The 24,247-nt window shown below is 37.8% G+C and overlaps 2 protein-coding genes across 5 annotated transcripts; both read right to left on the minus strand.

The window, feature by feature from the left end:
- Positions 1-278: 278 nt before the first annotated feature.
- kdm5ba (lysine demethylase 5Ba) lies at positions 279-22,497 on the minus strand. Of its 4 annotated transcripts, none has more exons than XM_067504730.1 (27): positions 22,413-22,497; positions 15,394-15,471; positions 14,995-15,117; positions 14,697-14,867; positions 14,081-14,206; positions 13,666-13,753; positions 13,463-13,569; positions 13,175-13,333; positions 12,937-13,056; positions 10,270-10,428; positions 9,793-9,974; positions 9,369-9,531; positions 8,889-9,008; positions 8,365-8,559; positions 7,917-8,098; positions 6,379-6,503; positions 6,085-6,235; positions 5,683-5,803; positions 5,101-5,456; positions 4,000-4,138; positions 3,705-3,884; positions 3,461-3,619; positions 2,804-3,223; positions 2,565-2,655; positions 2,289-2,476; positions 1,916-2,176; positions 279-1,382 (listed from the first exon to the last, which is right to left on the minus strand). In XM_067504730.1, the coding sequence occupies exons 4-27, from the start codon at positions 14,796-14,798 to the stop codon at positions 1,218-1,220; spliced, it is 4,059 nt and encodes a 1,352-aa protein (XP_067360831.1). In that variant the 5' UTR covers positions 14,799-14,867; positions 14,995-15,117; positions 15,394-15,471; positions 22,413-22,497; the 3' UTR covers positions 279-1,217. The 4 variants fall into 4 exon arrangements, with proteins under 4 accessions (XP_067360831.1, XP_067360829.1, XP_067360830.1 ...); XM_067504728.1 differs by lacking the exon at positions 22,413-22,497 and adding an exon at positions 18,705-19,010; XM_067504729.1 differs by lacking the exons at positions 13,463-13,569; positions 13,666-13,753; positions 22,413-22,497 and adding an exon at positions 18,705-19,010.
- Positions 20,197-23,863, minus strand: rabif (RAB interacting factor). Its single transcript, XM_067504738.1, has 3 exons — positions 23,731-23,863; positions 23,127-23,278; positions 20,197-22,495 (listed from the first exon to the last, which is right to left on the minus strand). Exons 1-3 carry the CDS (start codon positions 23,849-23,851, stop codon positions 22,247-22,249), a joined length of 522 nt encoding a protein of 173 aa, XP_067360839.1. The 5' UTR covers positions 23,852-23,863; the 3' UTR covers positions 20,197-22,246.
- Between the last annotated feature and the right edge of the window lie 384 nt (positions 23,864-24,247).

The raw sequence follows: 24,247 nt of genomic DNA on the forward strand, positions 1-24,247 counted from the left end.
TTCATGAGAAGGTGGACATACAATCCAAGTTAGCAGTCTATTTTGAATGGTTTCTGATACCTATGACATATTCTCTTTATAGAACTCAAATAAATCTTGGATGTAGAACAATTTTATTTACAGACCCCAACTTTAGGGGGTCCAATGAAAAAAAGTCATAATCCATTATAGTGGCATATACAGCCAAAAGTGTGTAACTGTTCAAAACAAAGAAACAACTATTTATTTCATAATGCAAGTGATGAATTTAGGACTAAGAAGATTGACAAGTCGAGGCATGTGGGAACAAACATTTTATTTTATAATGCAAAGTCCAACATTTGAATTATATTATTTACCCAAAGGAGCAGAAAAAGGTCATATACCCGTGGCAAAGAAATCTAAGTCCAAACACCATTATGTTCATTCTAAACCATATAGGGAAAAACCACCCTAAAAACAAAATCTACATTCCATTGATGTCGGACAGTTCATTTTTATGTTGTGAACATAAATAAAGTCTCATCCTATGCGAAGAACAACAGATCCAGGGCTCGTTTGCTTTCCTCCCCATCTGGAGACAGCGCAAAAAAATAAAATAAAAAAGACCGACTTCATAATAAAGTCAGTGATGTTTTTAAGGGATATGGGTACCTAAATATTTAGGTGCAAGTTTTTGCCCATTTTGGATCAACAAGCTCAGACATCACTCCCTCCTCCCCCAAAACTTAACAGTGTAATGTTGCAGAAGTGAGTTTCTCAGGATTTTTGCTTCAAGAAGGCATTTTATCAAATAATTTCTAAGCACAAATATAGCTCTGGTGAAACTGAACTTCAATTAATCAGTTCAGTTATTGCTTAGATAAACAATATGTACTCTGCAAGAGAAAGTTTCACATTGTTCCAATGCATGTAAAAAATGTTCTAAAATGTATTGTCAAATAGACTTTTTTTGGTTGAAAAAATTCCCTGCCCTGTTGGTTCTTGAAATATTTAGCCATTTTGTACATCTGCATCAAGTCTTGGAACGTTTCAGAAAGGATTAGTTGATCAGCTGAAAAACCAGCCACATAATGAAAACTGTGACAGAAGTCTTCTGTAACTCTGGGGGGAAAAAAAAAGGTAAATAGCACCATCTTCACTAAGGGCAAGCCAGAAGGTAAAGGGGGGAGCCACAGGGCACACAGAGTTCAGGTGTGCACTTGAGTGCTGCAGCTTACAACAGAATTGCTGATCCTTCAAAGTGACTTTTTGGTCTTCATTCTCCTCTCATAGTCGTCATAGTCTGGCTGTGTACAGCTTATGCAAATATAGTCCTCCTTCTCTGCTCGTTCAGCAGACAGTCCTACACAGATCTGATGGAACCACTGGTTACAGCTACCATCACACTGGACCCAGTTTACCTGAGTAGTGAGAAATACAAAAATAAATAACCACAATGTTGAACAGGAAAATAACTCAGTTACCACCAAGTATATACACTTCGATCAGCAACAACATTCCCACAATAGTTTTAATATACACTTATAACTGAGTTTTTCTAAAAATATTATGAGCTAATGAATGACAATGTATCATTATGTGTCAACAAGTTGACAATGATAAAATCACCTCCTCCCTTATTTTTGATTAAACCTCCTTTTTTAATTACTCTACAAGTTTTTCCTTTATTACCATAATTAGTATTTTGTATTTTGAGTAAAATGTTGATACTCTCTTACTACTGTTAACTGTGTAAAAGATTTTAACTGGTAATGATGAGAATTGTGTTTGTGTACTTTTACCACCACGGGGTAATGCATTTTGCTGTGCATGGAGCTGTGTAGCCGCAGATCGTTCAGAGTGGCCATACTGACCTTTGTTGTCCGTGACATTAAGACCGCCAGTGTTACTATTGTGGCTGATTGGTGTATAGTAAAGTTATATAAAAACAAACCTCATCACCCTCTGGTTCTCTGCACCATGGTGCGGCACACAGAGAGTAGTCCTCTTCTGAATCTGATGGAGCAGGATCAGACATTATGTGTGAAGGAGAACAAGTCCTCTTGGATTCTTCACTCCTTTCTTTGTTTTTCTTAGACTTCTTGCGACACTTCTTGGCCTTGTCACTATGCTGAGAGTCTGAGCTATCCTTGCGTCGCTTGGTCCTTTTGCTCTGAATGTTTGCTGCATCCTTTTTAAGACTGGAAACGCCATTCTTTATAAAGACATACAATAAATATCACAATAAAATATTATCTGGTACTGAATACATATTAAATAAGATTATTGCTTGTTGACCATTTACTTAAACACTGCTGTGACACTACCTTGTTATGGTGGGGGCTCCCTGTTGGAGACTGTTGGTCCTGTTCTGTGTTGTTCCCAGAAGGAGGACTAAGTGAGGGCAGGGGGGCCAGTTTATACAGTAGATATCTGTACAGCTGCTCAGTCTCAGGCAAAGTGACCTGCAGCAAAAATCCTTCCACCATCAGCTCTTCCAGCTCAGACCCAAGTCCTGTAAGAAATATGAATGGAAACAGAAATAAGAGGAGGAATAAAATGTAACATACATTGCACAAAGTGTCTGAGGAGTTTCCACCAACCCTGGAGTGGAATAGAGTGGTGCTCTGTATAAAATGATGATCCATTAATTTCCTGAGTCAGATGTGACGATATTCTGGGTCCAGCTTTTACCTGTAACAACATCCAACAATAAACATCTGTTTGCTTTACAATGACCAGTGTGTCAGACCCCCCCCAAGGGTAAATTATAACAAAACAAAAGCCAAGAAGCCTTTTTGAACTAAATTCAAACATAGCTGTGACAGATCTATATACTGACCATCTTTGACACGGTCTCCAGAACTCCTTCTGTGCAGGCCTGCTGAACTCTGTGCTGCCACCGCACTGTTCGCTCGATGAGGAAGCGCAGAGCATCTCCTTCTGGCAGTCGAACCCGAATCCTCTGCAGGGAAGCCAGCAGGGGCAGGACCTTGTCCAGGGGTGGTTTTCTCGACCGTTGACAAAGAGGGCACAGCCAGGCTTGCCCGTACTCAAGTTCTGTGGTCATTTCCACACAGCCACAGTGGAAAACTTCACGACACAGCTCACACTGTACCATGGTTCCTGAAGGAGCCTTTTGGCAAACACAAACACTAAGGGGACAACAGTTTTCAGCAGGAAGAAACTTAGACTCATTTGAAGTACGCAAAGCCAACAAGATCTCCATCTCCCTCTGGCAAACTTCAGCAAGAGTGGTCATCTGTGAGATGAGAAAAATGTAATAAACAAATCTGGAAACTAATTTAAAAGTCTTGATGTAACATCAGTGTTTTAAAGCAGTTACATGCTGATTAGTAACAGATGAATCATCTTTTCCAGTTCACTTCGATTGTGTACCATAGTACACAATTTAACTTGAACCCTTAAATAATAGTCAAAGGTAGTAGTTGACCCAAAGTGAAAGTGAAGGTACCATTTTGAGAACTGTGATACTCACAGCAGAGGCAGAGTCCTTGCTCTCAGAAAGCGTTCTCTCCACATCGCATAGAGACTCCAGTTTTGTGGAAGCTTTTCTACTTATCTGTGGAGTCTCTTTTGCCTTTTTAAATCGGGACTTCTGATACCCTGCCCCAATGTCACATCTCGGGCAAAGGACCTAAAAATATAACAGCAAAACGCACACTTTATCAGCCCATAAAAGCACATTTGTGATTAAAAACAAGTATAACCTCTTCATTTACCTCAAGAAGAGAGAAGGAGGAGTTTTTCAGTAGGAAGGTCTTTGCCGCGCTCTCCTTCCAGGCCTGAACATCACTGACAAGGGCCTCCAGTCGGCTCAGGGGGTTCAGCCTCACTGGGATTCCCTCTGCTCTGAGAACCAGCTCAGAGAGGCTGTCCAGGACAGGAATACGTCCACCAAGCTACACACACACACACACACACACACACACACACACACACACTTTACAGTCCATACTTCACCAAGTGTCAGTTACTGAACACAGTCAAAATGGCCTCAGCAGGAGTATATTTTACCTGGAGTGCTTCGGCTTCGTGTAGCCATTTTTTGGCCTTTGTGACGATGTCCTTCAGCTGCAGACAATTGGGCAGATAAGCAGGGATGTTTTCAACCTCTTGCAGAGCAGCGTCAAGTGTTTCTAAGCTGTGACAGGGCCTGTGAAGTAATGAGTTTTATTAAATGTTAAATTCTTCATAAAATAATATCAAATAAGATTTCAAATGAAGCAGGTAAATACCCACAGAGGATGGAGCCATGGGCTCTACCCGTACAGTGTTTGCTCACTGGTCAGTTTGCAAAGTACTACTGCACTAGTGACTGATGCCACACGACGTAAACAAAGAAGTCCCTGTCAATTTTGCTGCATTTCATTTTAATTTCAGACAGCTGTGCCATCAATTGTATATCACTCCCTCTTTTCCGCTCTCCATCTACACTGTCACTGCAGCGACACAAACACAGCTAAGACTAAAGAAATGTTAAAAATACATTTTAAAAAAGCAGAAGGAATTGAGAAGGAGGAAGAGAAGTTCAGAAAGCAGCTTGGCAATAATCTACTTCTTTCCTTTAATCTTACATTCAAATTTCATACATACACACAGAACATATAAAGTAAAGTTGGAAATTTGGTCTATTTTAAACCAATTAGACAAAAAAAAAAGTCAGTGCAGAAATTTCCTTCTATACTGTTTAACAGTATATATTGCTGTTTGTAATAAATATTTAAACACTGTTTCGCCTGATATTTTCTTAAGTTTACATTTTTTTAATTATCGTCTACACCTCTTCACCAATTTTTACTGTGTGTAATAAGAAGCTACTCTTTGTCTTATTAGACTGCATGTTGAGTGAAAATGCTGAGGTGGTGGTAACTTTGTAAAACCATCAGCCACAGTGGCTGGAGAGCAAGACAGTTCATGTCAAGCCCTGCTAATAACATTAATAATTTGTTTGTATGGCCTATTAGTAATGTCATATAGACACAAAGCACAAAAAAAAAAAAAATACTCAATTGAAAATTACTATCTGCATTAAAATGTAATCCACAGTAGAAGCAGTCTGGTGTTGGGTCTGGTTGGGATGATGCAAATAAAACATAAGGTTCAGCACAGCCTCACCTAGCCTCCATAAGGCTGAGCACTTTCTCCTCCCACTGCTCTGACACTGTCAGCAGCTCCTGCAGACGAGCCATTGCTCTTTCTACAGAGCTGTGTGGTGCCAATCCCACACCCTGGTCTATCAACCTCCTCATCGTGTCCAGACACAGGCTGTCCGGTCGGCTGCTGGCTTGCTGAACAGCCTCCAGCCAGCGAGCCTGCTCCAGCCTCTCCCTCAGCAAAGGTAGCTGTGGCAGCTCCACATCCAGGCCTAGACTCACATCTAAGAGGTCCTGCAGCTCCAAAGCACTGGGTGACTCATCAGAGAGTAGACGTTCACTGCACTGCTGGAAGTTGTCAACCCGGGTTAACAGATCCTGAAGGTGGTATAAAACTTACATTAGGGTCTAACATTCAACTAAACATAATCCAGTTTGTTTAAAAAAAACAAAACAAAAAAAACAAAAAAAAAAACAGCTACTTCAATGCCAAATGTGTTTAAAAGGTGATGAATAGAAATCATCTAAATGAATCTATTTACTTTCTGATATTAAAAATTTGGTTATAAATACACATAAACAAGTCTAATCCAAGCATACCAACCTTCAGTAAAGGAGCCTGTCGGATGTTACACGGCAGGCTGTCTAACTGTCGGACAAAACATCTGAGCTCCTCTGCAGTCAGTTCATTCTGGTTTTGAGACTTTCCTCCTCCAGAACGATACCTATAAAATACAAATGAAAACCATTTACCAGACCAATAAAGAATGAATATCTGATATTCAACGGGGAGACTAACAAATAACACGAGTCACCTCACACCTCAACATATAGATACAATTTATTTTCTAGAAAACACAACAGGCAAAAACATGACACAATGTCTGTTGTGGATCAGCATCACAAGGTTGGTCTTATGGGCAATCGTCCGATTTTGATTTACTGTTAAACAACTAGATCCACAAATCACGCTAGAAATCAACTGGACACCCATTTTTTGTACTACCTTGTCTGCCTCTTCCCATTAAGAAGCTGTTGTGCCACCACAGCAACTTTATCAGCCTCCGAGGTAACTGTTTGTAGCTGATCCAGGAGTCTTGTTTTCGGAAAGGCCTTTGTTTCTGCTTGTTCCAAAAGGTTGTGAAGCTCTTCTAAACCTGGACAGAAATGGTACAAGTTATTACAATGTAACATCGTTACATCATTAAACAACGCAGAGAATTAGGACACAATTGTCATAAAAGGTTGTTTTATAAAATACATATAAAAAAATTTTAATAAAAGAATTAACATTTCTAACCTCTTTTCTTGTTTCCCTTGTTCTCAATGATTTCCTGAACATTAGACAACCACTCTTTATAAGACTCTGCACGCAGCTTCACTGAGGCCATCAAGGGGTACAGCTCATCCAGTGTCAACTTGTAACTGCAGATACAAGACAAAAACCATACCACGGATACACTATGATGACAATGACATAATTTTTCAAGCATTTGTGGCTAATTGTATTCTTACAAATTAAAACTGCTTGTTATGGGATTAAGGATTAATCTACAAGTAATAAATGTTTGTTAAATGTTCATATATCAGTTGAATTCATGACCTCCCATCATTAGGATTTTTTGTGGTAAGCACTCAATCCTGACTGCTAGAAGGTCATGGATTAAGGAGCATTCACAAATGCAACACAAGTCTTGGCCAGCTGCAGCTGTCCTTTCAAAGTTATAGGAAACCAGCAGCAGAAAGTCCATTTACTAGCAGAAGTGGATAAACTATAAACTACACAGAGGTAAATGTTAAATTTTGCGATTTCCTGGTGAATGAAGTGCATGCGACAATAACTTGTTGGTAAATAACATGCTCAGCACACCACACCCCCAAACCTGCAGCCTCACCAGAGGCCAGCTACAGGCAAATACACTGTAGCTGTAAAAGTCAACACAAGGTTAGAATCCAACAGCTGACAGGGCCATTTGTGTTTGGAGCTAGCATTCATCTGTGCTTGTCTGGGTTTCCCTCTAAAGTCCTAAGATATAAAGATTAATTGGGGTGTCTAAATTGCCTGTTGGTGTGAATGTGAGTGTGAACAGTTGTTGATTTCAACATTAACCAATCAACTTTACTGTAATTTTGTCATGCATACATCAGTAGTGCAGACAGATTTAAATTGCATTTCTCCCTTCCTTAAATAAATTAATAAAAAAGAAAAGAAAGAAAGACAGATAAGTGACACCCAATGGATTAAAGACACAATGAAACAGAGTATAGTAAAGTGCTAGGTCAGCAGTTCAGGAATCTGACTGTTCTCCAGTAATCAGGGAATGGGAAAACTCAGTTTTAAAACAAAAAAAAGTGGTCAATCCAAACCTAAAACAGGAAAACAACATTATTGGCCTAAAAATATGATTTGGCCAAAAAAGTAAGTGTGCGATTTTTAAGACAGACAGTCACATTGGATTGGAGCAATCAGTTTCCTGAGTGATCAAACTATACTACTATGAATATTTGAATATTATTTGCTTATTTCACAGTATAGCGCACATTATTGCGTGTTTGATTCTCAAATGTGTTGGAGGATTTCTTAACTATTATATTATGACCAACATACACAACATAAAGCAGTTTTAATACATGAAGTATATGATTTTCTGTCCATTTACTTTTTCCTAAAATAATTGTTAAATTTTGAGAAATAACTTCTTTTAAAAAAAAAAAAAAAAAAAAAAACTGGTGCAAGCAGCTGTTAGTATGCAGCTTAAATAAAACAGCTGTTTCATTATCATAGTTAAAAACTAAATTCAGTGCAATTGTTGAGTTGTTTTGGTTTTGAAGACTCACTTGAGTATGAGGTTGCTATGAGGACAGGAACAGAGGTCCTGGGTGTGGTACAGACAAACCACCTTGTCAGGGCTGCAGGCACAAGTGATCCCAGACAAGTAGCAGGTGGTCCGACACTTGCAGCACTGCCGATCCTCGTCTGGGAGCACCTCATAATCAACTTGTTGTGACTGCTCCACACCCTGGGGATACAAATTAACAGTTGTTAGCACTGTAGAGGAGACATAGGAGCCAATTGTTTCAGCTGTGCATCTAAAGAAAGTCTCCTTATTTAAATGTTCTCATATACTAGCTCTGCTATGGATAATTAACAAGATCAGGAACTTACATGCACTTACAGTAAATTAGACATGTGCACTAAAAACAGACTATATGCTGTTGTCATTTTAACGCTAATCAGATATACTAAGAAAAAAAAAAAATAGAGGGATCCTTAAGAGCTGCTCACCATTTTCTTAATCCTTTGCCTTAGTTCTTCTTCTTCGTGGATCATGATGGTCAAGTCATTCTGCAATGCTGATGCCAGCTCGACATCCATTGTGTTCGCTTTACAGGCCATGTTATAAATCATCTCATCATGAGAGAAGACACAGTACCTGCTCAGCTCACGGTAGTGTTGCACACAGTTACGGCCAACGGGCAACTACCAGAAACATAGAAATAAGTCACTAGTGCTAAATTAACAAAGAAAATAGACAAATATCTGTTCCTGCAAAAAATAAAAATAAAAATTCCCCTAATAAATCTATTATTTTATTTCAGTTCTACTGTTGTGTACCACACGTGCTATATCAAAAGGCTTTGCCACTTTTTCATTATTGCAGTCGTTAATAATAATTCTAACCAAGTTTTTCTCTGCTCTCCGAATACAGAAAACATTTTCTGGAGGATAATGTAAAGCACCTCATTTGGGCCAATTAAAATAATTAAAATTTTGTTTTGTATAAAAACATGTATGAACCAATTTCTTACCCAGTCCATTGTACAGAAGTTGACAGCTTCAGCAAAGTTGAAACCCTGATTGAAGCCACTGTGGTAAGCTCTTGGAAAAGTGATGACAAACTCGCCTGCGCACTGGTTGGTGCGGTAGATCTAGAATAATTTAAGGGTAAGAAACGACAGGAAAATTACATGTTGTACATATTTTGACAGTCTTTCGTTTAAGTTGCGTACAGCAACTTAATTTATATTTGGTTTGTTAAAAAACTAAGAGTAGGTTCTTATTGTGTATTTTAAATGAATCGTATGATCTTATCAGAAAGTGGTATCATTTAAAATTAGTAACATTTTAAACTGCTTTGTTACTAGAGGCAATTTTGTATGTATCACACATTTTACTGTTGCTGTCAATAACAAAGAAACAAGATTTTAATATATTTTAATATTTTTGCAATAGCAGACAAACAAAAATACAATGATTAATAAATGATTGTAGAAGGCGGAGCTTGTTACCGGGACACCGTTGTTCATCAGCGTATTAGGATTCATAATGGTGACCAACTGGTGAAGGAGGTCTGGCTGGGACTCAAACAGTTCAGGGGCCAGTTTTTTCATAACTGACTCAAGGTGCTCTGCAGCATAACCAGGAGCCCCGTACCATGTTTTTGGCTCCCCCCTGGTGGTATGATCAAACAAAACCTCACAGTCTGTCCATATACATATGTATATTACTGAAATAATATATTGTACATGTTTAATGAATGATACATGATGAAATGCTAAAACTATTGTAATAGTCTTCAGAAAGGAATAATATTTTTAAAATCTTATTACCTTCTGAGAAACCGTGAAAATATCTGGATGTGTAAGGAAGCTGAAAACCTACATTAAAAACCCTATTAAAGATGCAAAACAGAGTTTGGATACTGAACATTACCAGTGGAGATAGTTTATGGAATAGCTCCAGTGGTCCTCAATATGCCAGCAGAAGGAAGAAAAGCACATGCCCACATAAAGCCAGGGTAACTTCATCCCACAGATGTCAGCTGTAACATGGGTCAGCACAGAGGCATCCAGCACTGGCATGTTGTTCAGGTTCCACCCGCTGCTCAGGTAATGCTGCAGGTCAGAGACAGGTCTCAACGCTCTACTTAACCCTTAGTCTAACAAGGTGGGTGAAAACTGACCACATCTCAACACAAAAACATAATATCATTATTGTTCATTACTTAAAGGACATTTCTTACAATATCATCTGTATATGTTATGTGATATTTTTGCTTTAATTAATGTATGATCAATTGGATTTTTCAAAAGGGTTTTAAAAGAAATGGAAGTTAAAATGTTTTCATTTAATGAATTAACTTAAAGACAAGTGCAATAGAGCATCACTATACCAAATGACAGCCTGTACCTCATCCTCTGGAGAGACTTCAAAATGCCCGTTTCTCACAGGAAAACCACTCCCAAACTCCTTGGAGGCAATGTCTGCTCCATACTCTACAGTGACATCCTCCTCAATGGTGCTGACTAGGCGCCAAAACTCCTTTTCCACCAGCTCAGTAGGAACCATCTAAAATATACAAAAAAACTTGAGTCTTCCACAAATCTAGAAAACACACCTTAGCCTAATAAACACCTTTTGCATACGTCCCTTTCTTTTAAACTTTTTGGGACTGCTTAAAAAAAAGAAAACAAAAACAAAACAAAGATAAAAAAAATCCACCACAGCACAGCATTTTCTTTCTCAAACCTGGTACACAAGAACTGCATTCTCCGCTATGCCTCCATGCCAAACCCCTGACCGCTTCACCTCCCACTTTGTGCATTAAGTGTACCCCCCAGACTGAGTACATGCACCAGGGTCAAATATCATCTGATAACACAATTCCAGAGAGAGTCCTGTTTATCAAAGCATTCCTTTGTTGGAGACAAAGTCATAAAACTAAGAAATAGAATACAAGACTGTTTCTTTTTAAAAATGTGCTCCAAGGATCCCAAAACATTTTTGTGATGAAAATAGAACAGTTATGCCTTAGAATATTTTTTGCATGCCAATTTTACTAGGAGTTGGTGAAAACAACAGTAATGACTACTCAGTAAGATGTTTATTTCCACAACAAAAGTTATTACTACTGTGTTTGACACGCCATGTTTTTTGTTATACATTGGAGAAAAATAATTTTTTTAGGACAACTAAAGCCTGTTTAACATATGAACTCCAGACAATGTTAGGAGAAGTATCTACGTGTGAGAAAATCTGCCTGCGTTCTGTGCACGATCAGCGCATACAGGAGGCAGAACATGCCATAAAACTTATGTTGTGGGAAACAGTGTTTTATTTACAGCACATCTAAGCCATCCATCACTCGTCTACAACAGCAGTGGAGTGATAGAAATGTCATCAACATGCCTACTCACTCACTTTTAAACCTCCCAATGACTAAAGACAGTGAAACATGCTACACGAACGAGGTCACGCACATAATACGGACATTGCACTGGTGGGCTTGATTGATAAAGTCTGGATATTGTCGTTAGTGTCTCACTTGGACATTTGTGTTCACAAATACAGCCCTTCATAAAAAAGTCAGGATAAACCTAAACCAAATCCTCTCACCTCTACCCCTTTAACCCTAAATGCTTCTTCCCTGAACCCTTGTCTTTGTTTTTTTTCCCCTTTTACACGTGCTAAAAACCTGAACTTCTCAGGAGGAGCTGCATGTGAGAATGCAAATGTCTAAGTCAGATGGCCTAGACAGTGCCTGGGCTTTATACTGCAAGCCACGTAGCACAAAGTCCAGGTAATGTTAGTGAGCGTGTCTATATAGAGCCAGCTGCTTTTTCCCTGATTTTCTGTTCTCAACTGAAAAAAAAAAAACACTATACTAAAAGCTAACAAAAAAAAACAAAAAAAAAACAACCCCCCCCACACACACAGAGTCAATTCCTGGGGGCTCTTGAAGGTCTTCTTACTGCAAGTAATCTGACTCTCATCTATGTATTTAGAAGAAACCCCTCACTGACACGGAGGTTGCGATTAAATTTAATGTTATCTTCTTTCACTGAATCTTTTTCATCCACCCATTTAGCTGCAGACATTAATCACTTAATGTGTTTATAGACAGTTTGTATATATATATATGACAGTCTGTTGTAAACCATGTGTTAACCCTCCTGTTATGTTCAGGGTCAAATTGACCAATTTTAAAGTTAACAATCTAAAAAAAAAAAGTTTCACTTTGAAACTTCTCCTACTTGGCTTATTTAGGGTATTCAACATTTAAAATAAAAATGGTTCAGTTTACATATTTGTAACCCCCCCTACATGTTTTTAATTACAAAGGGTACTGTTCGGGTCAATTTGATCCGGCAGACAAAATGGAAGCTAAAGAGAGTCAGAAAGATCAAATACTAATTGTTTCTTTGCAACTATGAGACGTAATACACCCGTCTCACACACACACGTGAACACAAACATCCAAATGAGACAGTAACGACAATATCCAGACTTTATCAATCAAGCCCACCAGTGCACTCCATAAACAAAAAAAAATTCAAAACATAAAATAAAATTTTTAAAAATAAAATTGCATATAAAATTATTGTAATTTATATGTAGGTCTTTTCAGTGTACATTACAAAAGTTTTAACATGATTTTTTGTAATAAACGACAGACTTATCCTTATTGAGCCATGATCTGTGAACAGTAAAGAACATCACTGAACTAATTATTGATTGAAATGGTTATTAATGGAGGTAATGATGACATATAAACAATCTTTTTTGGGACTTTTTGGTTTCTGACACTTTTGTATAATTAAGTGTGGCTGTTCCTCAGAAATGAACATAACAGGAGGGTTAATATTAGTATTTTTTTTAATTCAGAGAAATTACATTGTCCAATAACAAGATGAGCTATTTAAGTTTATTCATTTCCAATGCGGAATCTTTTAACATCAGTAGATTAATAAACACAATCAGTGCATCAGTGAGCAACATAAATTATAAGAAAGAAAGAGAAAGTAAAATGAAACAAAACAAACAAACAAAAAAACATAGTAACAATTGAGAACTCACATGAACTGGCATGTTGAAATAGTCCGACTTAAAGGAGTCAGCCATGTCTCCAAAAGCCTGGAGGGTGTAGCTCCTGCTGGCTTGCTCAAAGCCAAATGCGACAGGTGGTTTTCCACACTCCTGGGAGAAAAGAAAAGAAACAAAAAAGACGATATTTAAAGTTAATTTAAAACACATCCCCATCAAGAGCTTTTCTGTCTTCATTTAGCTCTCTGCAGGCTGGGGGTCTGCAGCTCACCTGAGCCAGGCACTTGGGACACCTCCAGTCACCCTTGGGAACATCGTGAAGAGGCGGGATCAGACAGAAAATGTGGTAACTGTCGTCACAGCCATCGCACAACAGCAAGCGGTCCTCAGCATTTCCTCTGCCACACACAAGACACATGTACTGGTCCACCTGAATAGACAACAATTGTGAGAGTGTGAACATAATAAAGAATAGATAAGTGTTTTTGTTCTTTTTATTGTACAATTTTTGAATCACAGTAAAATAAACCAAATGTTAATAGAAACCACACAAACTTACTTTGTTCATGGGAGGTTTATATATCTCATTTAATACAGTTTCTTCATATTTTATTGGATTCTCATGTTCAATGGGCTCCTTTTTCACTTCGGCAACTACCATTCTTACTAAAAAGACAAAAATGGAGGCTCAGTGAAGGACAATTCTCTAATAATTGTAACCAACACATTCCCATTGTCTTAATCGGCACTCTTTGTTCTTACCAGGCTCAGGTTTAGTAACATATGTTCCCATTCTCCTCCTAAGATTGGGACGATTCTCACACACTTCCCCAGGTTCAGTTTTAATTCTCTGTCAGTTACAGTGAGTCAGAGAGAAAGAAAGAGACAAGACTTTTACATTTTACTTGCTCTTGAGGAGATATTAGAGAAATGGTGTGGGAAATGTGGCATGACCCTTGAAATTCAGACTGCCAACAGTCAGTGTTTGAGTTAAGCTCAGCTGCCTTTCTGTCATAATGGAAACACAAAATAAGACGGGTTCACAAGACATTTCTCCCTTACTTTGATTGCTCTACAGTAATCACGTGCTCAATGTTTGTAAACAGTGCACTGACATGAATGTCCATTAAATATGACACTATCACAGAACAGTGAGAAAGAGACAAATCAAACTCACTTCAGATCTCATTCGTTTAGCTCGGCGAGCGATGCTGCAGGTCTCCTGGGGCTGGACAGACTGGCGCTGCGGCAGGTCATGAGGGGTGTACTCTTTATCTTTAGTGTCATTGGTCAAGGTGGCCCTCTGCATAAAGAAAACCTTCTGTCATTACATAATAAACTAGTCTGCTTAAAAAAAAAAAAAAGGCAAAAAAAAGAAATTCCATTATAAAAAAAAAGGCATATGGTAGTGTGATTTTATGCTTGTGAGATTTCACAAATTTCACACAGGTTGTACAAATGACCTAGTTGTTGTCTCTGTAAACCCTTTGTTTTACATCATTTCAAATAAATGTGAATGTGAAAGTACTAAACTGAAATTAAACTGTTCAATACCTAGCACATTACACTGTTCTTTTGAATCACATTCTCAGAATTACTATAGGACTAGGTCCACATGTCTTTATTAGAATTATAATACAATATCTATGTTCATGAAACTACTAGAAAAATCTTCCAGTCAGTGTTCACACATTTAGAATAACCATGAACTGTGAATGAGTACATCTACTGCAGCTCTACTGGGTGGGAAAAAAAAAATTAAATAAATAAAAGGCATGAGTGATACAACGTACAGGCAAATTGGCCCCAGTCTGAAACAGGTTAAATGGGTAGAGGATCCTCTCATAGTGTGCTCGCAGATGAGAGCCAATGGCTTTCCCTGGAGCAAAGCCCATTTTGACAGATATCCTAGTCCATCGTCGCTCTCTGCAGACAGCATCAAAACCTCCCTCTTCATTTACCAGCTTCAGAGTGGGAGAGAGAGAAACCATGTATTCAGTATTGCATAAGTTGTGTTTCCATGTATGTGTAGAAAGCAGACTGATTGCCGAATTCATAGAGTTTTATGTTTACACTAGAATTTGCACATACCTTATTTAGCTGGTAAAGATCCAAAATCTTTCTCTCCACATGAGGAATTTTCAGAGTACATCCTTGGAGCTCCCAGAATTTTGCTATTTGATCCAGGAAGTTGAGCTTAACTCTGGTCTGAGCCTAAAACAGGGCAAAACAGGGTTAAGCATTTTATTCTTTGACAGGACTATTCTTCCAAAAATCCTTTCTCCTGACAAATGAGATAATATTTTTTGGAAATGAAGCCAAGTTAACTGACCATAGCAATTAGACAAGTCTGCTCACAATGTTATAATCAAAGGGAAACCTATAATATTTTCAGTAAGGAAAGGAAGGATCTCCCAACAAATCTGATGAAACTATTCCATTTACCCAATTATTACAAAGACAAACAATAAAAATAATAAATGAGGGTACCTCCAATTCATTTAGCCTTTGTATACGTGGTGTGAACTTCAGTCTGTCAACATCACAGGCAAATGGTGGCTGCCATTCCTGTGAGAATAAAAAGGGAAAGAAAAAAAAAACACATCTTGTAAGGCAAAATAACACCGAACCTTTGTCACAGTGAAACAAAAGCCTCTGAAACCTAATATTGTTCCACGATTTGTCAGTATTTAGACAGCGGTTCATGGTGTACTAAAGGCCCCATATAAAAAACAAACCTGCTAGGTAAATAAGCCTAAACTGCAAAATCAAAAGAATAAAAAAAAAAAAAAAACACACACAATTTTGTTCTAAAAAAACAACAAAAAAAAACCTCACATCTAATGCTTCATACTAGCAAGGTTTGAGTCAACAGGGAGCAAAAATCTTTTCCATTAGATTGAACAGGTGTACTTAAAAGAAGTTGCCAATATACATTGTTAAAACAAACCTGCATAAAGGTAGACAACACAACTTCCTGCAAGATAAGTTTTGTACATCAAGATGTGATACCAAACATCTGTCACTAGCTAGGCTATTTAAAAATGAGAAAAGATGTATGAAACTGTGTCCTTGAGTGACAGTAATTGTGTTATCCTGGCCACCTTGAAGTCGACAACTATAAACTTATACCAAGAATGGTGATTACTATATTGTAACTGTTATCAGTATGAACAAAGCTTTTACTTGCAGAGTTGAAATAATGAAGGTGTTTTCTAAAAAGCCTCCTCATTTCTAACTGTGCAACAATCACTTTTCTCTGAGAATAATTTCAGATTTCATGTTTGTCTTTTAATAAGGTTGAGCTATTGCCATTCTCAGACAGAGACAGTTTATACACTGATATTGCTCTTAAAAGACAATCTAAAGGCTCTAAAACAAATTCATGGACTGAATGTGTGTAAACCCCACACCTACCCACACACAGCACCAGGTAATTTATCAATTGTTAATCTTAACATGTAATGTCTCACAATGCAAATTGTATTTAGATTTAATTTTCTTTTTTTTTTTCCATTTCTTTGGGGGAGTTATAAATATCAATGTAAAACAAATTAACTCAACTGAGCTGGGCCTGGAATCTACTATAGCTACAGCTCTGGATCCAATTCAAACTTTATTCTTTAACAGCACAGAAAGTATAGGTAATTTGTTAAATCAGACTGAATTCGCTTTGTTTTTAGCACCTGCTATGTGTAATGGTACTATGGGATTAGCACTACACGAGACTTTTTACATGCGAATTTTGACCCCCCCCCCCTCCTTTCCTAGGATGAACATACATTATTGGGACAACAATAGCTACATTAATGCAACCATACCATCTGCAGACAAAGGTGGACTAAACCAACAGATGTCCGGCTACAAAAGGAAAATAATTCTTTGAAACATATGGAAGTGCACTGGGCATTCTAACCATACCTTACACATCTAATCAAACCATTCAGATTACAAGTGCAATTCTGGTCTAAATATAACTGTCCTCCCCCCCCTACAAAATGACAAGCACAAGGTAAAAAGGTAACCACAAACATCGTGCCATAATAATTTGCATATATGCTACTAAGATCTGCAGTCAACATGTGACCTGTGTAAAACCATGGAGGAAATGCTGACCACAAACCCAGAAATCACTTCTTCTCTTTTTGAACCATTAATTTAGAGACAAGGTAGCAACAGAAAACAAACTAAACGAAGATCTCAGGCCAGATCCTATCTTAAAATCACCGGATGTCACTTCACTATACAAGCCTCCAGGATGCCCAGTGCTGCCATCCTTAGTGAAGATGCATGGCAATGGTACTTTGTTGACCTGCTGCTTCTCACCATTTGGTATGCAATTAAAATACATACTCTGAATTTTTAAAAACAGTTATGCTGACCATAAAGATACCAATATATGTATATATAAATATATATAGGCATCTTTGTGACTAACATCTTGAAGAAATTTTAAAGCGGTTCAGGTGTAGTAGGCCAGACTGTGAGCAGTCAATATTCGCTCAAACCTTTTTCCACTTCTTTTGTTTACACCAGGAGTGCATTTTCAACCCCAAGACCAAACACTAAAGGCAGTGCCCCACCCACCCTCTCTTTTTCTTCGGTCTCTTGTACCCAAACCCATACACTTAAACATGCAAAATGACCCTTTACTGCTTCCTAATTTCTAATAAAGATGAATCTCCAATGATCTGATGTCACATATATCAAAGAAAACTGTTACTTTTGTTACTGCCAAAGTATTACGTTATGAGTTATGGTAATATTAATTTCAGCTAATTGTTGCCTTTAATCTAATTTGCATGGATGCATGGACACACCCTGAATAGGGTATCTGCCCTCTCCTAACGCATATGTATCAAAGATAAAGTCAATGTAAGATTAATTTACATTTTGGTTCTTTTAGATGTAAATGTCTTAACTTGTTATTGTGGCTTAAAGGAAGTATTATTCTTCTCCTTTCATGTTAGCGAGGTGTGTAGTTTTAGCATAGCTGATCCGCCAACTAGTTAATGAGTGTTATAAAGATAGCCAATCATTCAAGAGATGTTTTCATAATTCGAATAATACAACTTAACGTCTGAAATACTTTTGGAACTAACCGAAATCCAGAATAATCTTATTCACGTATGTTCTCGGTAAATATGATGAAAACGGACGGAGAAATTGTCCATGAACCCCCGTGTTGGAACGACCCCATCTCTCCATAAACAGTTGGTCACCGAGCACGTAGCAACGTTAGCCAACGTTCGTGTCACACAACTGCAGCTTTAAACAAGCCTCAGATAACAAACTAAACACGACAAACGTCGGTGGGAAGTTCTAAGTTTACATTTGAACGAGTGATAAAAAGCAGTGCTCACTTTATTAGTTTAACGTTAAATCTTGGGCACTTTCCGTACGTCGAGTCCAGGAACCATTTCAGTCTGCGCCAACGTAAACAATTTCCATTATATTTGCATGCAGGCAAACTTTAACGTTTGAATTATTTTTAGAAATCATACCTCTGAAGCTGACTGTTACAATAAATACATGGCCGACTGTTTGATGGATAAAAAAACTTAAAGAGGGACTTATAATTTCTCCTGAATGGCACGTCTTTGAGAGATTTACTGTGTCGTTGTTGCAAACGCACACAGTCCGAGCTCAGGCTAGCTGACAATTCAACTCGCAGCCGCAATCCGCCATGTTGAAAGCTCTCTAAAAACACAACTTTGCCTGCTACATTTTCAAATGCAGCAGCGGCCAGTACAACCGAACCCCAAAACCCCGATTAACTGTGAAAATAAAGAATTACTCACTGGCGGAGGTCGGATCTTGCAGATGCCAGTTTTCTCTGCGATGGGTCGTATTTTGTTGATGTACGCAAAAGGGTCGGCAAATTCCTCCCAGCTGGGCTCAAAAACAGGGCACTCGGGAGGAGGAATGAACTCATTCAGCTGCGATTGAGTCATCGTTGCATCTTCGTTATGACTGTAAATACTTTGCAGGAGCGGGGGTCCTCAGACTGATAATACTCACTGTGAATTTGGATGTTTCAGTTCATGTCCACTCTCCACTCATTGAACTCAAAGACGAATTATCTAGTGAGACTACAGGGTGACAGCCAGAGATAGTACTCATCCGCTTTGAAAAGTAGACACCCAGAAATGATTTAGGTACGGTAATTGTTAAACTCAATTCCAAGTAAACATACGCTTTAGTAAGTATTTCATGTTCCAAAACCGAACATGTATATAATTATTTTATGAAACAAACAGGCTTCAAGAGAAGCATTTTTCTAAAGTTAAATGCCTGCAGGGCTGTTGGGATATACGCCTTTAACATCATTGCAATCCAATTCCGTACAAAATAAATTCATATATATATATATATATATATATATAAAACATTTGAACTTACCCCGTAACAATGTGGGTAACATACTTTAGCTAAGGATTGTTAGTTTATTTGTTCGGTAATCAAACATGAGTTTGATTCATGTACCCGTTTGGGACGGACGAAATCGGGTTACAAACAAAGGAATGGCCCTTACTCACCCCGCCCGGCTGTGTGAAATAATAGACTCGTGTCCGACGCTACATTACAAACTCTAATCGAACACACCCAGCAGATCATTGCGCGATGACCGGCACTTCGTTTTTAAATGGTCTAGAGGAGCAGGTTGATTGGCGGAGACGACATTCACAGTTGGCTCCACCAGGCGACGTGGTTCTCCGCGGTGTGGCTAAAAACGGCGTGGGGGCACGAAATAGGCTTGGTACTGTTGTAAATAAAACCAGTGGGAGCTAGCATCGGGTTGCAAGCTAAGCTTCTAAACTACAAATATAACGTTAAACAAACACTATTTCTAAAATAGGTCACGATACTTTCTCTCAAACGGCCTGAACATCGGGGAATCTCAAGATTCAGTGTTTAGCCAAAGTGGAGAGAGACAGAGGAACTGTGTCAGATCTCTCCCCATTTCACATGAATGGAAAACTAATTTTGGTCTTACACCACCAATATAGTGATTGTTCGTTTTAGTAATAAGAATTTTTATTAAACAAGAAATGTATTCTATTTTTTTAATTAAAGCTAGTAAAATATAGCAAATATTGCTGCAAATGTTTTCTCACTTCTGCCAATGCACTAAGGGTAACTTGCTTAATAATGTGTTAATTTAAAGAGATTTATACATTTATACATTATTATGTAGACGTTGATGCACTAAAATTAACTCCAAATTGTCCTAATGTACAGATAACCAAACCCCCATGGCTGTGAATTTTCATCAATAAACATTGATATGTAGCCATTTGCAATCAAAATATTTTAATTGTGCACTATTTATGCATCCAAGTTGAAAGGCAGCCAGGTTTCACTTAATTTAAAAACCAATTTCATACGCTTATTAGTCTCAATTTAAAACCAATAAAAAACAATGTCATTCAAGTGTTTTTCCACACGCCTGTACTATATGAGACAATGTGCTTCCTAGCTACTATAGTTTGCAGGCAGTCACAGCTGATGCTAACTGAACTTATAAGTAAGGTTAACAACATCTCCAGATAACCCACAATCACAGGAAGTAATTGTTAAGATTTTTGGAAATTAAATTGGTGATGTCTGTTATTGTCTTTGTTATCTATCAAATCCAGTGAAATATGCTGTGTTTAATGCTATTGTCCTGTTAAATAAAACTTTAGCATTGTCGAATATGTTTTTATGAGCACAGTTGTATCAATCAATAAAATGGGATCGCATATAAAAACAATTTAGCCCATATAAGCTGAAAACTACACATTAACTTAAATTAGTTTACAGAGTGTAGACATTTTGGGCACAGCCTCACTGAGAACATGTTAACCGCTGCATGTATTTCACTTGGTAAACAACAGTGATTTGAATATCCCTGTTCTGTGTTTCATTTGAACTTCCTGTCAGTGGATTTTAGACAGCAGACCACACATACCAGGTGTCTTTCACTTTTAGAAGAAAAGAGAGAGAATTACTGGCAATGTTTAAAGTTGAACAAACAAAAAACCATTGATTAACTGTAAGTGTCCGGTGGTGATTGTGTATAGAGCCCCTGTTTCTATAAATCTGGATAGCATTCTAGACACTCTTCACATATGTCCTGTACCTATGTTTATTACGATCACAAATGGCCAGATCTGTGCATACCTATTCTTAAAATATACTTTAAATAGTGAGCAAACTGCTGCACCACTACCATACCTGAAAGAGCATTCAATGATTAGCATTACTGCCCCCACTTTAGGTGGCCGAATTCACTGGGTTGAGGCAGGGAGGTATTACTGACAGTCATACATCACACCCAAAATTACAAAAGGACCCCCAGCAAATTCACCAACAGAGCTAGTATGTTAAATAAAGATATCAGGACCTCTAGTGGTGAACAGTAGATCTACATCTTAAAATTTATGTGGAGGTTTTTGGTTCAATTGGTTCAACCAAATACCACAACCAACACCAATCCACATCAAACTTTCTTCAGTAATATTTATGTGCAGGAAACAGTGAAGTCTGAATTTATCCAGTTTACGTCATGTCTCGATTACCTAGTATGTATGCACTACGCAAAGTGCATACATTTTACTTAAACATGGTTAAAAATGGTTAAAGAGCCCCAACATGTCAATGAACTTGAATTCATTTTCCTCAGCATATGACAAACAGACCACCTTAGCTCTCGTACACAGAGCATTTTGTAGGAAGATTTACAGATGCCTCACTGGGCACTTGAGAGTTTTGAGACCATGCAAATGCTTTAATAGCAATCACAACTGAAAATGTTGAACAAACTAGTTTAGTTACTGAATAAATACCTTGTCAGCCTGTCGCTTTAAATTACATCCACTCTACTAAATAGGCAATAGGTTTTGTTAGACCTAGAGTCAGAAAAAGGGCATAAGTTCACAATAATGTAAACAGGCAAACCCGGTTTGTTTTAGAAGCCAATAAAAGTTTAATATTTTTGCATATTACTAATTTTAAATGATGAATTGCTGACAAGATTATTGTTGATCTATTAAACCTCTCAGTCCTCATAAATTACTACTCAGGAAACAGCTGCTTAATAACATTCAACAGCTTCTCAAACACATTTTTTATTACAACATAATGGTCACTGTGTTCTCAGTTTGACTGGGGAGAATGGACATAGTACTGTTATAGGGACTAATTCTGTATACATATCAACCAGAAATGTGTGTAAATCTATGTGTGTGTCTGATAGGTCATCTTGGTTGAACCTAAACTCTGAGAATAAAGCCATAAAAAGATGAACAGCCTTGCAACACATTTTTTAAAAGTTCTGGTGGTCTTACATGCACTTACACTATGCATGATTCACCCTTTCCAATGCGACATAGAAACTTTTCTTATCATCCAAACAATGCCAGCCAATTGGTCCAATCTCACAATCTGCGCAAATAAGATACTTGATTCTCCCCACATCGTTAGTGAAGCCCACGTTCTCAAAAGTGTACATGTCGTCCACTAACCAGTGGGAAGTCAGAGTGTCCCCATCCACTGTGCCCTCTGTGGTGCTGAGGCTACTCTTTTTCCGCATGGATGGCAGGAACAGCTGGTCAGAGAAAACAAAATGTTAGATGACAAAGAAAACCTCAAATCTCAAAAATAAAAACTCAAAAGTGCAACAGGGTTTTTTGACCTGACATGTACAGTACATAAAACATTAGTCATATCTATTACAGATGTTTATCTTGTAGAACCTAAAGCTGGAGTATTACAAAGCAACAAAAACAGAACAGAAACCAATGAAATCAGCAGACTGCAGCACCGTACAGAAGACACCAAGCAAAACTCTTCAGCTCAGAGATCCCACGATGGAGGAACGAGCTACCAAACTCTGCACGCTCAGCAAACTCACATCCAATATTCAAAAACTGATGAAAACAGAACTCTTCAGCGTCTACCGATACACTTAAATTTAGTTAAACGAAAAACAAAATCCATTCGGCTTGGCTTCCTCTTTCTTGCACTTGCATCTCATGAAACGTAAACACTTTTTTGATAGGACTTTGCTTTGATGTTTTTGTAGAAAAAACATCAAAGATACACCTACCTAGATACACCTAGATATGTGGATCACTGATTATGTATTGATTATGATATATAAAATACCAAAATAGCGGTGTATCAGACGGCAGGTGTGTCAGCCAGCCCAGGTTATTGCCTTTTGACACACTTCATACCTCTTTCTCCGCAAACGCTGCCATTCCTGGACAGAGCACCTTAGATCCGCACCGTTGACACAAAACAGATTTTCTGTTCTTGCCCTCCTCAGAAACCAGGTCGGACCGGTTCGTACTGTCTTTGTTCTGTTGAATGTTGTCCATCTGAAACCCTGACCAACGACACATTTACTATGATGGTGATACTTAAAAGGCTTCGGACAAGCTACTTTAACCTAATTACTTGCAACTTATTACTAATTTCTTTGAATTTAGCGATATCTTAAGGAGAATTAAGAAATGGGTCAATCACGCTCTTTGTGGTGCGGAAGTCAGCGACGAATAAATGTACTAATGATGGCATTTTTAACTATACCCAGAATACACATTATGCCAATCTTAACGATTAACACGGAGATATTTACTCTAAAACAAACAACAATAAGATAATTTTAATATACTGACAAAGTCGCCCTAAATGTAAGCCCCGCCTCTTACATTTATGCTAACATGTATGCTAACCTTATGGTAACTCTCCATCCAACTGACTGTAATACAACACACTAATACATTACATATCCATAAAAATAGTTGCAAACATTTGAAAAAGTCAAATAAGGCGTACCAAATGTTGGATTCAAAACAACGTTGGATATGGCAGTATAATCGTAAGAAAGATGTGATGCTAAAGATACTAGCTGGTCTCTTGAAGTACCAGCTACCAAAATGGTCTCGTACAGAAACATATGGCCTTGAGAATTTTGTTCCTCATTAAACAGGCTCCCTGAGTAATACTGTATTAAGAGAGACCTTTTCGTCAGTATCTTTCTTATCGTCCAATAAGTGTGAAAGGAGTTGTGTGTCACGGTATTAGATAACGTATTTAAATAAGGATGAATATTGTTTTGGATAGTTAGTGAGTTAGTGAGGTAGTGAACCAAAATGAACAATTTTGGGGATTTGTTCAGTATATGCTATGATAAAAAAAGAAAAACAAATAATTTGAAAAATTGGGTATGACACATTCATTGTTTATTATGTGCATTTTAATGCGGATCTTAAGTTAGATGCAGATTTAAATAAATGTAAAACATACAATTGTTATTGTGAAGTATTGAAGGAAGCTTGTGATCCCTTATCTT

Source organism: Channa argus, chromosome 5 (assembly GCF_033026475.1).
Source record: "Channa argus isolate prfri chromosome 5, Channa argus male v1.0, whole genome shotgun sequence".
Lineage (NCBI taxonomy): Eukaryota > Metazoa > Chordata > Actinopteri > Anabantiformes > Channidae > Channa > Channa argus.